Genomic DNA, 16,586 nt, shown 5'->3' with positions numbered 1-16,586 from the left:
CCTAAGGCTCTGACTGTCAGCTTTCTCCTTTTAAAACCTCAGAATCCCCCCCCCCTTTCACACACACACCCCTCCCATCTTTCACTCACTCTCTAACACTCTATTAGCCTATCTTACCTGGGTCACATTTAACAATGCAGGCATACATGTTAATATAACAAGAAGCATATATTATAGCCACCAATTTGGATGGCTTTAAAAGGGGGTTAGACAAATTCCTGGAGAAGGCTATCAACGGTTACTTGTCCTGATGCCTCCAATATCAGAGGCAGTAAGTCTATGTACACCAGTTGCTGGGGAACATAGGTGGGAGGGTGCTGTTGCACTCATGTCCTGCTTGTGGATTTCCTGTCGACGGCAGGTTGGTCACTGTGTGAACAGAATACTGAAGTAGATTAACCCTTGGTCTGATCCAGCATGGCTCTTCTTATGTTCTTATCCTCCATTTGCACCTCCTGTGTAACATCCAGAAGGGAATACGTACATCTCCCTCAACTTCCAAACATGCTCACTTGAAGCAAACTGGAGAGTTCCAAAGGTGTCAATCTCGGACACTTAAAATATATCTTAAAATATTTCAAATAATTCTGGTAACCACTCTAGTGCATGAATATCACATTTTTAAGTTCCCAGAGACAAGGTGCCTGGATATTTCCCGGGCCACGTGATTATGGTGCCTAACAAAATGGTGGCTAGGTAAAATTTATAAAGGTCTAAATAAGCTTGGCAGCAATATTGGTGTCCTTGCAGGCTGGAATACTCTTCTTTACTGTGGGTTGATCCATAAGACATAGATGTAGAGTTCCAGATTAGAACTGCAGTCTCCTAGTTAACATCTCTGGTATTAGAGTCTCTGGTAATTGCATCTCTGGTAATTGCAGTCCCCTAGTTAACATCTCTAGTTAACATCTGTGGCATTACATGGATTAAAAGGGCTTCATTTCTTGCTGATGTTTAACAATAAATGCATCTATTCTTACATACTGTAAAGCACCTGTGGCAACCTTGGTCCAGCTGGCCTGATCCATAATATGTTCAGGATCAAACATGGAGCGTCTCCAATCTTATCCAAGTCCATAGAGTGTTGAAGTGTTGACTTGTTCTTATTGGCTACGCTAGAAGGAACAAAGTTTGCCATGAGTTGCGTGCATTTGTTTATTTATTTATCGTATTTATTTTATTTATTTATTACATTTCTATACTGCCCAGTAGCTGAAGTTCTCTGGGTGGTTCACAACAATTAAAATAATAAAATACAACATAAGATGTTTAAAAGTTTAAAATGACATTATAAAATAAAAACAAAATGAAACTTAGCAGCAGTGCAAAGATTTAAAATACAATAACAGATCTAAAACAACAGAAATTGAAAGACTAAAATGCCTGGGGAAACAAGAAGATCTTCACCTGGCGCTGAAAAGACCACAGCATAGACACCAGGTGAGCCTTTCTGGGAAGCTCATTCCACAACTGGGGTGCCACAAGAGAAAAGTCCCTCCTCTTAGTAGCCACCCACCTTACTTCCTTTGGCAGGAGCTCCCAGAGAAGGACCACTGGGGACAGACTTAGGGTCTGGGCAAGTAGATATGGGAGAAGACCATCCTTTAGGTAACCTGGCCCCAAGATGTTTAGGGCTTTGAATGTTAATACCAACACTTTGAATCAGGCCCAGAAATAGACTGGCAGTCAGAGCAGATTGAAAAGTATGGCATAATATGATCACATTGACCAGTCCCCATTAAAAATCACGCTACCCTATTTTGAACCAGCTGAAGTTTCTGGACTGTTTTCAAAGTCAGCCCCGCTTATAATGCATTGCAGTAATCCAGACAAGAGATTACCAGAGCATAGATAACTGTAGCTTGGCTATCTCTGTTCAAATAAGGACGTAGTTGGTATATCAGCCTAAGCTGATAAAAGGTGCTCTGTGCCACCAAATCCATTTGTGCCTCTAGTAACAATGCTGAATCCAAGAGCATCCCCAAACTACAAAACTGATCCTTTAGGGGGAGTGCAACACCTTCCAGAACAGGTTGAACGCAGACGAACGATCCACTAACAGTACCTCTGTCTTGTCTGGATTGAGTCTCAGTTCACTGGCCCTCTTCCAGTCCACTGCCGTACCCAGGCACTGATTCAGAACAGCCACTGCTACATCTGGATTTGATGAAAAGGAGAGACAGAGCTAGGTGTTACCTACATTAATGACACCTCAGCCCACACCTCTAGATGACCTCCCCCAGCGGTTTCCTGTAGAAGTCGAAGAGCATGGGGGATAGACTAGAGCCTTGTGGAACCCCATAGCATAGCTGCCAAGGCATAGAGCAATAATCACCCAGCACCACCTTCTGGTATTGGCCATCCAAGTAGGAACAGAATCACTGCAACTGAGTGCCTCCAACTCCCAACCCAGACAACCTATCCAGAAGAATATCATGGTTGATGGTATCGAAAGCCACCGAGAGGTCCAAGAGAATCAATAAGGTTGCACTCCATCTCTCCCTCTCCCAACAAAGGTCATCGCACAGGGCGACCAAGGCAGTTCTGTTCCAGAGCCAGGCCTGAGGCGCGATTGAAATGAGTCTAGATAATCAGTTTCATTCAAGAGTGCCTGGAGTTGACTGGTAATCACCTGCTCAAGCACCTTGCCCATGAGGGGATGTTGGCTACTGGCCTATAGTTGTTAACATCATCTGGGTCTAGGTTAGGCTTTTTCAGGAGCACCTTAATCATTACCTCTTTTAAAGAACCTGGCACCACTCCCTCTCTCAAGGAGGAATTTACAACCTCTTGGACCCAGCCTGATATCCCCTCCCTATCTAGATATAATAAACCACAAAGGACAAGGATCAAGCACACAAGTGATTGACCGGATTTGCCCAAGCACCTGATGATCCTGCAGCAGGTGTGGAGAACCTTTTTTGGCCTGAGGGATGAATTGGTTCTGGGTAAACATATCAGGGGCTGCATGCCACGAGTGGACAGGCAGGAGTAGACCTTCCCTGCTCCTCTACTCCCAGGTGTTTGATGGCATATGGTGGGTTTCTTAATTTAGTTGTTTTATCAGGTTGTCATATATTATTGGAGGTTGGACTCGACGGTCTTATAGGCCACTTCCAACCCTACTATTCTATGATTCTATGATTGTTAATTATTCTTAGCTGTTTTAAACTGCTTTAAATTTTTGTATGTGTTGTTGTAAGACACCTTGAGTCTTTTCTGAGAAAGGGGTCTAAGAAATGCAAACAATAATACCCTCCCTAGCAACAACCGACCCCCAAAATGCCCCTCCCCTGGCAATAGTTTTTTTAAAAACCTCCACTGGCACCAGTGCAAGCTCTGTTGCAGTGGGGGAGGGGCAGTTTTTTTGGCAGAGGGGTGGGATCAGGTATTGGCATTTGGCCCATGGGCCATCCTTGTCCTACAGCAACTTAGGTTAGCCACAAAATAGGCAGCTGTGCTCTAAGGTTTAAAGCCTACATGCACATATGTCCATCTCAGACAATATCCTAGTTTCTCTAAATCTAAGTTGCACCATGTGCTTTGTAAGAGATGAAAATATGCTAAAGCAAACCCTTGCATGTGCACTCAGATACAATTATATTAGACGTATGGCTTAAGAGATACTTTCTGAATCTTCACAACATGCTGGAGGAAAAAGTCTCTGAAAGACAGAACAAGCCATTGTAGTCAGATTACTCTTGGTTGGACCCAGCATTTACCTCCCGTGAATGGAAGAGGCCCTTTCATCTGGAGAAGGTTGATCCAGTGGAGAATTTCTGTTGGCAGAATGGGGGAGGAAGCAATTTATGTTGATTTTCGCCCTCCCCTTGCAGCCCCCATGCCTCCCAGAAGTATGTTTCAGAGGGTTGCGGGGTCATTCAGAAAAGTGGAGGAGGGGGCACTGTAGCTGTAGTGGGATGGGGAAATAGATGAAAATAGTCTCTCCCTCCCTTCCACTGGCAGGAGTGTTCTGAGTGGAGCTCCGCTATCAGAAAGAAATGCTGGATCCAGCCCAGTGGATGGTGAGCACTCTTCCTTATAGGAGGTAATGCCAGTGGTATTTAATTACAGGGATAGTGTCAAAGGTAGGCATGGTTGGGCACCTGCCGAGGGCCCGCATCCCAGCAGAAGCCCCCTAAAGCGGCTCTTCCTCTTCAGCTTTGCAACCTGCTTGTTCACCTTCATCTTGCTCTGACTCAGACAATGGTGCTGGTGAGGAGGAGGAGGAGGAGGAGGAGGAGCAGTAAATGCCCCTGCCTACTTGCTCTCTGCCTGTCAAGCAAGCAACTGGTAGCAATTATGGGAAATAGATGAAACTGTTGTTGGGAGCTGCCCTTTTTCAGTGTGTAACTCCTGCTGAGGGAACTGCACTGGCTGCCTATTCGCTACCGGGCCAGGTTTAAGATACTAGTACTAGTGTACAAAGCCCTAAACAATTTGGGACCAGGATACCGGAGAGAGCACCTCCTTCCCTACCAACCTGCCCGGTCACTGAAGTCATCAGAGGGCATGTTCCTGGTGGTTCCACATGGACCTATGGCCTGGTTGGAATCCACCAGGAAAAGAGCCTTCAGTGTGGTGGCCCCCTTCCTGTAGAACTCCCTGCCTTTAGAGGTCAGGCAGGTGCCAACACTGTGTTCTTTCCGGTGCCTCCTGAAGACATTGTTATTTCAAGAGGCTTTCTTAGGTGACCAGCCGTGGTTTATTAAATTTGGTCTTATTGGAGTTTGTCTTTTTTAAAAATGTTTTAACTCTTTTAACCTGCTGTTTTATTCTTTTACCACGTTGTTCACCACTCCGAAATCTTCTGATGTGGAGCAGTATATAAAAATTGTAAATAAAATAAATAAATAGGAGGAGGAGCAATAGGAGCTGGTGACAATAGCAGTGAGAAGGTAGACTCACTGAGGGAGGGGCCCCACTGAGGGTGTCTTGCCGAACCTGGAGCTAGCACTATTTAATTATAGCGCTTGTCCATTCCTGCTTGTGGTATGTAAGCATTTGCATTGATGGAAATATTTTCAGTTCAATACTGTGGTGCTTGCTTATTCTCAACAGGATGATGGCTAGAGTTACTATCAAGAAATGGTTGTGTATTTGAGGCTAAAGAGTGTTTCTTTACATGCCAGCAATACCTATTAATGAGGAGGACAGTAATATTTGCTCATTACCAGTCAAATTGATCCACTCTCGGTAGACTGCTATGAACCTGGAGACAGACTAGTACCCACAGTTCATATCTTTGTTCAGCACAACTATAGTATCTAGCTTTTCTGAAACGTTCTCTGTCTTTTGTAGGAATCAAGATTTCTTTAAAAATCTACAGATTGTTTCAATTAGCATCTATTTTCTGTGACCATACTGTAGAAGACTGTTTCGTTAATGAAAAGGCTCAGTCTGAAACAAAGTCTAATCAAAGTTACATAATTTAGTTCTCATGTAGGACATTAATCTTTTATAAAGAAAGACCTTTTCAGGAGAAGAAATGGGGAAGTTGTGAGCAATCCATTCAGCTCCTTTACCAATTAAAGCTGTATTTTAGGAAAGACCAACTGTGCCTTGTTCTCAACAAATTGCCTGTTAGGAACTGTTATGCAACTTGCAAGATTTGCTATTAATTAGTTTAAGTAACATAATAATTACCCATCAGCACTTTGTTTCTCATTTGAAAAATAAACCAAAACTGGAGAGATGCATTTTGAGGGATTGAATAAAGCTACTGTGTCATGAGACACACAGTCTTTACTGTCAAAATTCTTCAAGCCATAGGTGATAGGAACCTTTATTTATTTGTTCCTGTGCAAAGTCCCTTGAATCAGACTGTAGTTGCACAGAAGCAGTAATTGGTGGATTGTTCCCTCTGAATTTTCTTTCATACAAGAGTTCTATAAAATCCAATTGGGATGGATGGATGGATAGATAGATGAGAGTGACAGGGGGACTGGAGGTGGAGGGAGGGAGGAATGGCTTCCAAGCCATGATATTTTGGCTTGTTATCTTCTGTTTCTAAGGTTTAAAGTAATCTGAGCTGCCAGCCATTTTTCTGGCAAGTCCCTAGCTCTCTGCAATCTAATGGATGGTTCTAATTGGCTTGGTTCTCAGAGTAGCAGGCCCAGCCAGGTACCCACTCTGTTGGCTTCATAATGAAATCAGATTGGTTTTATTTTGCTCTGAATGCCTATAGCTGATAAAGAATTTGAAAGCTTGAAATACTTTTTAAAAAAACAGTTTGTCCAATGAAAACACTGTGTCTTGGCTCTCTGTGTCTCTTAGATAACTCAGAGACTGGTGAGGGGGAACATTCCTCAGGAGATTTGTAGGAATTTTTTACTTCTGCATACTAGAGATCTACCTTTTCTTTAAAGAGAACACAACTCCCTACAAAGCCCCTACTTTTAAAAATCTGTTATCATTGCATTCTTATAGCAAAACCAGGCAGTCATGAAAAGTCAGTTTGGAGTAGGTTTCCTGCGTTGATTCCCCTCGCTCACCGGAGCACACTAACTGGCTGTTTCCACCATTTCCTTGAGCAGCAGCTGCTATTGCTGCTTGCTGAGCCCCTTAACCATATTGTTCATTGAGACCCCAGCATAACTTCATTGTAGCAGCCTCAAGCACAGCCAGAATCTGCTTTCCTCACAAGTGGTACAGCCACCGTCTCTACGGTAACCATCTGACCTAACCGCTTCAAATCAGAATCTAGGGGTGCGTACTGATTGTTCCTCTTGTTAGCTGCCTCACCCACCCTACTGTTGCCTGTGTAGCATCACAGCTCATGCACGTCTTCATTGCTTTGAAAAGAGCTCCCAACAAATAGAAGCAGCTCTAAAAGCAAGGAAGGGGGACTGTTGGAGTTGCAAGGCTATGGAGCCACTCTGATTGTTACTCTTATGTTTTAGTGTGTGTGTCCAGCACAACTGCCCTCTCCTGCTAGAAGAGTGTAATGGTCAACGAAACCTCTTAAAGTTCATAGGAATCCTGATTCTTCCTTTCTGTTAGAGACCACCTGCTCTGTGAAGGTTCCCAATCCAGACTCAGGAATGCTCATGCATGGCCTGAATTATTATTTTTTCATTGAGGAGGTTTTTAGAGCTTTCTGCATAGTTTGTAAGATTGCAAGCTTTAAAGAGTGCTTCTTAAATGATGCTTGTGAGTACCTTAACAGCTCGCTTGCTGGGTTTCCATTTGCTATTATGATATGTGAGTTTTGAAGCCTACGTGTCTCCAGACCTTTACCTTCTGAGTAGTGATCTCTGCTTACAGATGAACCAGACTGTTGTATATTTGGAGGGCTGCCTAGGCAATCGGAAATTTTATAAGGTGCATATGAGTCAAGAAAACCCATTTACAGAAAGCTGACACTTACAAATGTTTTGTCTTTCTTTGCAGACTGCATCCTCGGCTATTAAAGGTACCATACAGCTGGGAATAGGATACACAGTGGGTAACCTTACCTCTAAACCAGACAGAGATGTTCTTATGCAAGACTTCTATGTAGTAGAAAGTGTGTTTCTTCCAAGGTAAGGGCAGTATTAGATTATATTTTTCTCCCCCACAAAAATTCTGTGCCAAGTAATTTATTTACTCAAGTTTTACCCCAGCTTTCCCCAAATTGCTCAGGACAGTGTACATGGTTCTTCCCCCCTCCCCTTTTTAAAAATTTCCCAACAAGCCTATGAATTTGGGCTGAGAGATGCTAACTGGTCCATGGTCACCTATTAAGATTTGTTGATATGCATGGATTAGAATTCAGGTCTCCCTGGTCCAATCCAGCACTCTAACCACAATACCACCAGCTTTTTAGGTACTGGCGGCATCTTAAGGATGAATTTTTAAAAATCCTTTAAAATGGAATAGTATACTTCACTTAATGCAAGGGAAGAAGGGTTGTTTCATGAATATGCTTTGAGTAATAAGAACAATAATAAATGAAAGGAAGAATATGAATTCACATAAAATGAAAGATTTACTGAAAGGAAGAACCTGGATTCATATAAGTCTTCCATTTTATTAGGAGTACACATAAGGAGCCAATGTTAAATGTGCCACAGTATTATATTAACCATTAAAAATGCATATGAAGTTGCATGTACAGTTTGCTTGTTCCTTTTGTCAATAATCAGAATCTGTTTTGAGGAAACAAGATTTTTATATTGCCCTAATTGCATTCCAGTGCAATAACAATGGTCATATGATGTAAAATACCTGGATGATGATAACAAATCAATGTATTACTTGATTTTAAGTAATTACACTAAAGCAAAGCTTGCAGACAGTTCTCTGCCTGTTCAACTTTGCTCTGTCTCTACTATGCAACTATGTTTATTGTTTAACTATAGCAAAGCATATTTATAACTATAATTATGTTTAATGATAGCAAAGCATATTTATTTCAGAGAATTCATATTTTGGAGTATTATACTGAAACAGACCAAATATACTTTTAGACTTTCTACTATGTAGTTAATTTCCAAGGAAATGAGGAGAGGAATCCCATGGCCACTAGACACTGTCTAGACAGCCATAGGATGTTTCTGTTTCTGGAAACTGAGGTTGTCTGAACTTGGTTCCCAGAAACCATGCTCCCCTCCCCTAACCCCTCATAGCTAGTGTGGTTCTTTTCGCGCCTCTGCTTCCTCCATGCTCGTAAACGGAGCATGGAGAGGGCCAAAAGGGGGCGGTCCTGGGGGCGGGATGTATTGGAGACTATGGAAGCCACTTTAGACAGCTTCCTATTGGGTCTCTGGGCCCCTTCTCTTTCTGAAGCCGAGGCTAGACATGCGAAAACACGCATCTAGCCACAAATGCAGGGTGGCTGGAGCATAGAAGAGAGGTCCCCCTCCGTGTTCCATCTGCCCTGCATAGGATAGGCACCAGCCTCCGAGTTCAGAGGGTGACATCTGTCTTAATAGGACTGCGCCTTAAAATGTTTAAACAAGTTTGTCTGTACAGTGCATTTGCTGACTGATAGTTGCTATGGCACAAAAATGTGACTGCATGTTTGTTATGCATTTAGGTAGTGCGAGTGTGCAGCCCAAGGGCTTAATTCAATTTCAGAGAAGCTCTCAGGGGTCGTATTTCAGTGTTGGATGTGGTCAAAGGCAAGAGAGGTGGGGCCAGAGGCAAAAGGGATGGGGCCAAAATACCAAAAATACCAGCATATTGTAGCCTAAAACTCTTACCGCCAGTAACTAAGCCTCAGGAGAGGCATATCAGCCTTTTAGAATGGAGGAAAAACTGCCCCAAAGCTGGGAAACCTCTAAAAGATAGATGATTCAGGGAAAGGAGGTGGGGCCAGTGGAAGAGGGCCTGGCCTTCTGGGCAACTCCAGGGGGCCTGATTGGGACCCCCGGAAGGTTGGATTTGGCCCATGGGCCTGAAATTCTGTACCTCTGGGGCAGTGCCATGAAATTCCACTGGGATATCATGCAAATGCTCCCTCATTTCCTTGCAAATGTCTCTAAACCAATTCAGGTTTTTGCTTTCCTTTCCTGATCTCACAGGATAAACTCTAGCAACAGAGTAATTTTTGCATTTCTGAGAATAAGAGATGAAGACCAGTCATTCCATTTTTGGTACTCAACTGTTTAGGCGTTCCCAAGCAAGGGTGCCTAGAGGATGTATTGGGCCTGGGGGAGGTGTGATGTTGAGGGCCCTGCCATGCTGCATACAAGGACACATGCATGTGTGGTGAGCAATGTAGCAAGGCAGGGTTACAGGACCTGAGATGAGACCTCTTGCTTTTGGGGGGCCTGAGGCAAATTGCTTTCGTGGCCTCCCCTTCTGGGCAGCTCTGTTCCTAAGCAGATGCTGATAATCAGTAATTTCTGAAATAATACCTACAGATTTGCACTGTACACCAACAAATGCAACAGCTTATGTAAAAGTTTTAAAAAGAGTGAATCGAATGAAGATAATAGATAGTTAGATAGTAGTTGTATAACTGTCCAATGGACTTGTTGTTGAAAGGTGAGAATTGCCCCCTCTGCCCCTCCAAAGATGCTTCAACCCATAAGGTTTCCAGCAACCAGGGTGTAAGATGCTGCCAATACAGAAACAGCTGGACTTGCTACAGATCAGTGACACTGAACCACAAGAATTCTTCAGAAAAATATAATTTGTTGTTTATATGTTTTGTATTCTTCTTGGGATTTATAGGTAAATGATTAGTACTCATTGTGTTTTGAATGCAATCTGCTTCCATCTTTGAAAACAGAACTCTCAGTGAGTAACTAAAAGAAGCTGTACTCTGTATATGCCCATGGACCCCCCATAACTACTTTTGAATGTGAGGTTTTGAATATTGCAGCTTTCCCTTTACAAGTGCCTGTTGCTTGGCAAGATGGTAGAAACAATCGTAACATTCTAGGGAGGTAGTACAGTTCAGTCTTGCACAGTTCCTGATGCCAGAACTGTAACCTAAGTAGGATGATCTGTGGGTCTGAGATGTGGATTTGAATACTTAATGGGTATAGGAGCTTATGATTGTAGTTGTAACTTTCTCTCGTCAATAGAGAGGACTTCTGAGCTGAACAAAGCAGCTGTCATATCTTAAATGACATTTATAATATTTAATTTCTCTGTTCCTTTCTTTTTGGGTGTGGAGGTCATGAGCCAGGTGTTTTGGAAAGTGCAAGGAGCCTTTTCTCTAGGAAAGGCCATTGACACAAAGAAAAAGTCAATCGGGGGCCTCAGCAGTGGAATCAGAGCCTAAAGTGGGTGGAGTTGCTGCATTGCAGGATTGTATTGCTCTTTCTCTCTGTGTGCCGCTCATTCCTTCTCTTCCTCTCTCGCTGAAAGTGGAAGCAATTCCCACAGGGCACTCCGGAAAGTCCGGGCCTGTAATGTCAGGAGAGCCAGATGACTCTGAGGGCTGCAGGTTCCTCACATTAGCGTTTTGCTATGCCTGGAGTAATTTGTTAGCACTGTGGTCAGGATTCTTGTTTTTATGGTATAAATCCATTGAATCAACCAGAGTGCCAAACCCAGTCCTGCATATTAAACAACATGATGTCTGTTAATTCTCTCTTTCTCTCTGTCTCTCTCTCTCTTTCTCAAAGCATGCAAACATAAAATAAAAACAAAAATATTACTGCCATTAATAGTCTACAATCTATGGAATATTTTGCTGGAATAAGCAGAGACAAGGCAGGATGACGCATATTTTGCATTTCCTCCCCTTGCTCAGTTATACCGTTCAAGTATTTTGTAGCATCAGGAAAGACTAAAAACAAATAGGAGAAACCTAATAAAAATGAATTCCATGTTGGGTCAAAGGTCTACTTTTGGGATAGTGTCACATTGGGAATAGTTCGGGATCTGAAATTCAGAAGCCCTGTACACATTTTATTCTGTAATAGATCTTTCTCCCAACTGTTACCCGTCATTTTTGTCTAGAACTGTGTTTTTTCTCTCTCTTCCCAGCCCCGCCCTAATTTTTAATGTTAGCCACAAGAGCTTTGGAAGGTTTCCTTTATCCCGATACTGCTGTTCTTCAGCTAAGCTGGCACCTTGTATGAGCCAGTTATAGCCCTTCGTTATTTGATGTCCTGCATGTTCTGGCAAAGAGAACCTCAAACTCGTATCTGGCCTAGGTCTCCTGCTTTATAATGGACTCTTCTGCTGTCTGAAGAATGGCTGTGTTATACTGATTTGCTTTCTTGGCTAACTCTTTTAGGGCAATATTTAATCGGTAATAATAGATTATGAACAAGGTTGGCAAAAGAGCATCATACTTTATTTTCAAGTTCTTGCTTCTGATTTGTACATATGGGTGTTTTATAGTGGAATTCAGATGTGGTTAAATAGTTCTTCTCAGTTCAGCTGTCTAACACAGACACATTCAGGCGCAACTGTGTAAAGAGGTAGCCTTTTATTCTGTTGTGGTAAATCCACTGGGTTTTCTTCTTATGGACCTTGTCCTGCAGACTTCTGAATCGACATTATGCTCATGCTTCTTCTGAGCATAAATGGTAAGTGATTTGGTCCTGCTTCTTTCTGAGCTGTGTCCTGCTTCCTTCTGAGTAGATTGCATAGGATTAAAATTTAGGATGCAGGTTGAAAGTGCTGCTGAGTGATACTTTCCTGCTTATGTCTAAGATACAAAGAGGCTTGTGCACTTACATGTGAGAAGACATGCTGCCTATGCTTGCTTCTGAGTAGACATGGATTGACTTGATATTTAGGGTGCTATTTTTAAAACTGCTGAGAGAGTCAGACCTTCTTCTGCGTAGACATGCAGAGGCTTCTCTAACTCATTTATGAGTAGGCATAATTCCTATTATAAATTGGTAGCAGTGGAATGGGGGGGGATAGGCCCACCCACTTTTGCTTTTGGTCCCATCCACCATTGGAATGTGAGCCCTGAGAGTGTCTCCAAAATGGAATCTGGCCCTTGGGCCAAAAAATGTCCCTCACCCCTGCCTTGAACAGATTATGTTCAAGTCTGTTTTTAGAAGAGCAGAGAGAATTATATTAGACTACAATGGTAGGAAAATGTAAGGAATCTTCATATTCTATTGATTTGACAAGTTTACAATCATCTTAGTTTGTTCTTGATTTTCTCCAGCTCATGATCTTGCTTTGGGACATGGGGAGATGTGAAGACCTTAGAAAAAAACAGCAAAGAATGGGGATGGGGGGACGACAACAAAAAATGGGGGTTCCCCCATTTTTCCAAGCGATGTTTGGAAAATGTGGGGGAATGGGTTTTTCCTCAAAATTTTCTGGAGTTTTTTTTCCAGTTTTTTTCCCCAAGCCTTCACATCTTGGGGAGAGGGGGAAAGAATCCCCCAAATGCTATCTTTATAGTAAGATTTTTTTAAATATTAAATAATATTAAATATTATATGTATAATATTTTAAACTTCTCTTTCAATTCAGTGAAGGGAGCAACCTGACCCCTGCTCACCATTATCCAGACTTCAGATTTAAGACCTATGCTCCTCTAGCCTTCCGATACTTCAGAGAACTTTTTGGTATTAAGCCTGATGACTACTTGGTAAGAATTTACATTTTTTCACAAATAGGAAAAAGAAATAGCTGTTTCTGTTTCTGAACCATTGCTGGTCAATTGCATGGTTCTAGGATTATTTATTTATTTATTTATTTACAATATTTATATACTGCTCCTCATCAGAAGATTTCGGAGCAGTGAACAACATAAGAATAAAACAATGGTTAAAAGAGTTTAAAAAGTTAAAACATTTTTAAAAAGACAAATCCCAATGAAGTGGAATTCAACAACCCACGGCTGGTCATGCAAGGAAGGCCTCTTGAAAGAACAATGTCTTCAGGAGGCGCTGGAAAGAACACAATGTTGGTGCCTGCCTGACCTCTAAAGGCAGGAAATTCCACAGGAAGGGGGCCACCACATTGAAGGCTCTTCTCCTGGTGGATTCCAGCCGGGCCATAGGTCCATGTGGAACCACCAGGAACATGCCCTCTGATGACTTCAGTGACCGGGCAGGTTGGTAGGGAAGGAGGTGCTCTCTCCGGTATCCTGGTCCCAAATTGTTTAGGGCTTTGTACACTAGAACTAATACCTTAAACCTGGCCTGGTACCGAATAGGCAGCCAGTGCAGTTCCCTCAGCAGGAGTTACACACTGAAAAGGGGCAGCTCCCGACAACATTCGAGCTGCTGCATTCTGCACTAGCTCCAGCTTCCGGACCAGCCTTAAGGGCAACCCCACATAGAGCGCATTGCAGTAATCTAGTCTTGAGGTTACTAATGCCTGTACCACCGTGGTCAAGATATCCCTGTCCAGGAGAGGCCGTAGCTGGAGAACCAGCCGAAGCTGGTAAAAGGCGCTCTGAGCTTCCGCGACCACTTGGACCTCCAGCGACAATGATGGATCTAGGAGTACCCCCAGAGCACAGACCTGATCTTTCAGAGGGAGTGCAACCCCATCCAGAACAGGCAATGAGCCTGTCTCCCAGACCCAGGAACCACTCACCCACAGGGCTTCCGTCTTGCCAGGATTCAGCTTCAGTTTATTGGCCCTCATCCAGCCCATCACTGAGTCTAGGCACTGATTCAGGACTTGCACAGCCTCTCCTGATTCAGATGTCACAGGGAGATAGAGCTGTGTGTCATCAGCATACTGATGGCATTTAGCTCCAAATCCCCTAATGACCGTTCCCAGCAGCTTCATATAGATGTTAAACAACATTGGGGACAGGATGATACCCTGCGGCACCCCGTAGCTCAAATGCCAAGGGGCCAAGGAATAGTCACCCAATGTTACTCTCTGAAATCGGCCCCATAGGTAGGACTGGAACCACTGTAGCACAAGATGAGACTGAACAGTGTTTTTGGCTGCAGTGCCGTTTCTAAGCACCTGTACCTGACTTCAAGGTGAGGAGAAATGCTCAATGTTACCAGGTTTTGCTTGATTCACACAAAAAGAGCTAGTCGAATCATCTGTTCTTTGGGGTGGCAGGGTGGTAAGAAGAATTCCCTAGTGAGTGTGATCTACAGGACTACATTAATAAATCCCAAGCTGGGACGGAGAGGGAGATCCATACATTGTCGTGTGTGTGTGTGTGTGTGTGTGTGTGTATTTAAAGACTTTTTAACTTGTGTATAAATTTAGTTCTTGGCCAAGCATTTAATTGTTCAGCTTGTAATTAGTTGCCCTAAAACTCGTTGTGTTAATTGATAGCTAAACTATAGTTGAACTAAACTATAGTTGCTGCTTGAGTCATTATTTCTACCAGAATATTGTAATTGAAGTTAAATACTCCTGTGGATTTTTTTTGATTGAATTCTTGTTGAGAGACCTCTGCTTGTTAATTGCCATGTAATTGTCTAACAAAGGATATAAATATTTCCTTCCATATGTTATAACCTTGACCTGGCAAAACATGCAGCTCATAGCATATCACCACTATATTTTAAAAACCTTGATTTTGAAGATTTACTCAAGCTAGATCTACACTACTGCTTTATAGTGGTATTGAAGCGCACTGATAACTGTTAGGGCAATGTTACACATTCAATATACTGCTTTTGTAGTGTTATTTCCTGCTTTTTATTCCACATTATCCAAAATACCGCAACAAATGTTATTGTGTGTCGTATGCGGTATAAATGCGCAACAAAGCTATAGCGTTACCATGATGGGATTGCAACGATACGACACAAGGTGTAGCTCTGGCCACACTCATTCAGCAATTGGAAAAGACTTGTGGCAACAGGCTTTTACATGCTCATCAGCTGTAGCAGACAAACAGCAAGCAGTTGTGCAGGGAAAGGGCTGAATTGAACAAGAGTGGAAGGCAGTTGGAACCATATGCATTGCCCTGTTGAGATCGCCGTGTGGCAGCCTGTTCTGAATAGCTGTGAGAGAAACAGCATATGTACAATATTGTATTGTGCTTGCAGTTCTCAGCAGTAGGTGAATTGTCTCTTCCTTTTGTCTTTAATATGACACTGTTATCAAAGGCAAGGCTAGTGTTTTGTAAGGCCCGCAATGTGTCAGAAGAGGAGGAGAGATGTACTGATTGCAATGAGCCTGGAGTTCATCTTTCCCACTATTAATTTGTCAGTTAATTATGATTTTTATGCTATCTCTTAACATTAAAGTTAGCTAACAATAAAATCGTAATGCATCATTAAGTGAAATAAAAAAAAATATTAAAAGGAGTAATAGATAAGAATACACAGATACAGGCAGCATTTGCATATAACACTAAATCCTGGGGGAGTCCCAGGGCCACATTTCACCCCCCAGATGCCCGCAGGTCATACTGTTGCTGCTCCACTGGCAAACTGTGATGGAGGCTGAAAAGGGACAAATTTAGCTTGTTTTCTAACTAATCAGTAAACTGACAGTGGTTGTGTTTTGTTTGTTTTTGCTACCACCACATTTCAGCAGTGCAACAGGGGTTGCGGGGGCCAGGGGGCATCCACGGGCCGCATGTTGTCCACCCCTGTGTTAAACCATAATTTAGTGCTGAATGTATGAGCAGAAATAAGCCTGCGTGAAGCTCTGGGAGGATGTCCACCCTCTCCTATCCTCCTCCCACATGACCAGGACCAGGAGGAGGAATAAACCAGAATTCAGTTTAGTTTTAGCAGATTCCTGGTTTGTTGTTGTGTGCAAACTAGGAATTGCATTTAAAATGAACTCTAGTTTGTTCACACCCAGGGTCTGTTGTTGACTTGTTTAGCAAGTGACTAGCATTTAATTTTGTTGTTGCTATTATTAAACATTTGGGAGTCAGAAATCCTTCCTGATCAAGTGCAAATCATCCAAAGATCTACCAGTAGGTCCTGAGCTATCTTCTGCCCTCTACTAGACTAGAGATGAAAGCCTGATTCAGATAATCACAGTTTATTAATTCAAGATGTGGAGAGGCCTTTTCCCTGTGCATGCAGCCCCTTTATTTCTCCCTGTGTGTGGTTTGCAATTTTATCAGGAAGTCTTTAACAGTAGTTTCCCATTTTGTCTGAACTGGGAAACTATGGTTACCATCTTAGGAACAATTCAGGATATTAAACCATGATTTGAAGTTGGTTTAACATCCTCGCTTGGTCCGCAGCTGGTAACCATACTTTCCCAGTTTAGTTGAAATGGGA

The 16,586-nt window shown here is 42.7% G+C and overlaps 1 protein-coding gene across 12 annotated transcripts in view; it reads left to right on the top strand.

Moving 5' to 3' along the window:
- PIP5K1B (phosphatidylinositol-4-phosphate 5-kinase type 1 beta) overlaps nucleotides 1-16,586 on the top strand; it is a 120,300-nt gene that overhangs the window by 44,277 nt on the left and 59,437 nt on the right. For all 12 annotated transcript variants that reach the window (XM_084834362.1, XM_084834352.1, XM_084834363.1 and 9 more), the window contains 2 exons: nucleotides 7,393-7,523; nucleotides 12,886-13,003. In XM_084834362.1, the coding sequence (XP_084690488.1) occupies nucleotides 7,393-7,523; nucleotides 12,886-13,003 (249 nt within the window). The remainder of the gene's footprint in view (nucleotides 1-7,392; nucleotides 7,524-12,885; nucleotides 13,004-16,586) is intronic.

This window comes from Heloderma suspectum, chromosome 2, assembly GCF_057233095.1.
Source record: "Heloderma suspectum isolate Gila_16-S chromosome 2, 16-S_ref, whole genome shotgun sequence".
Taxonomy (NCBI): domain Eukaryota; kingdom Metazoa; phylum Chordata; class Lepidosauria; order Squamata; family Helodermatidae; genus Heloderma; species Heloderma suspectum.
Note: the sequence above shows the minus strand (reverse complement) of the source record. Positions and strands in the feature narration are given on the sequence as shown.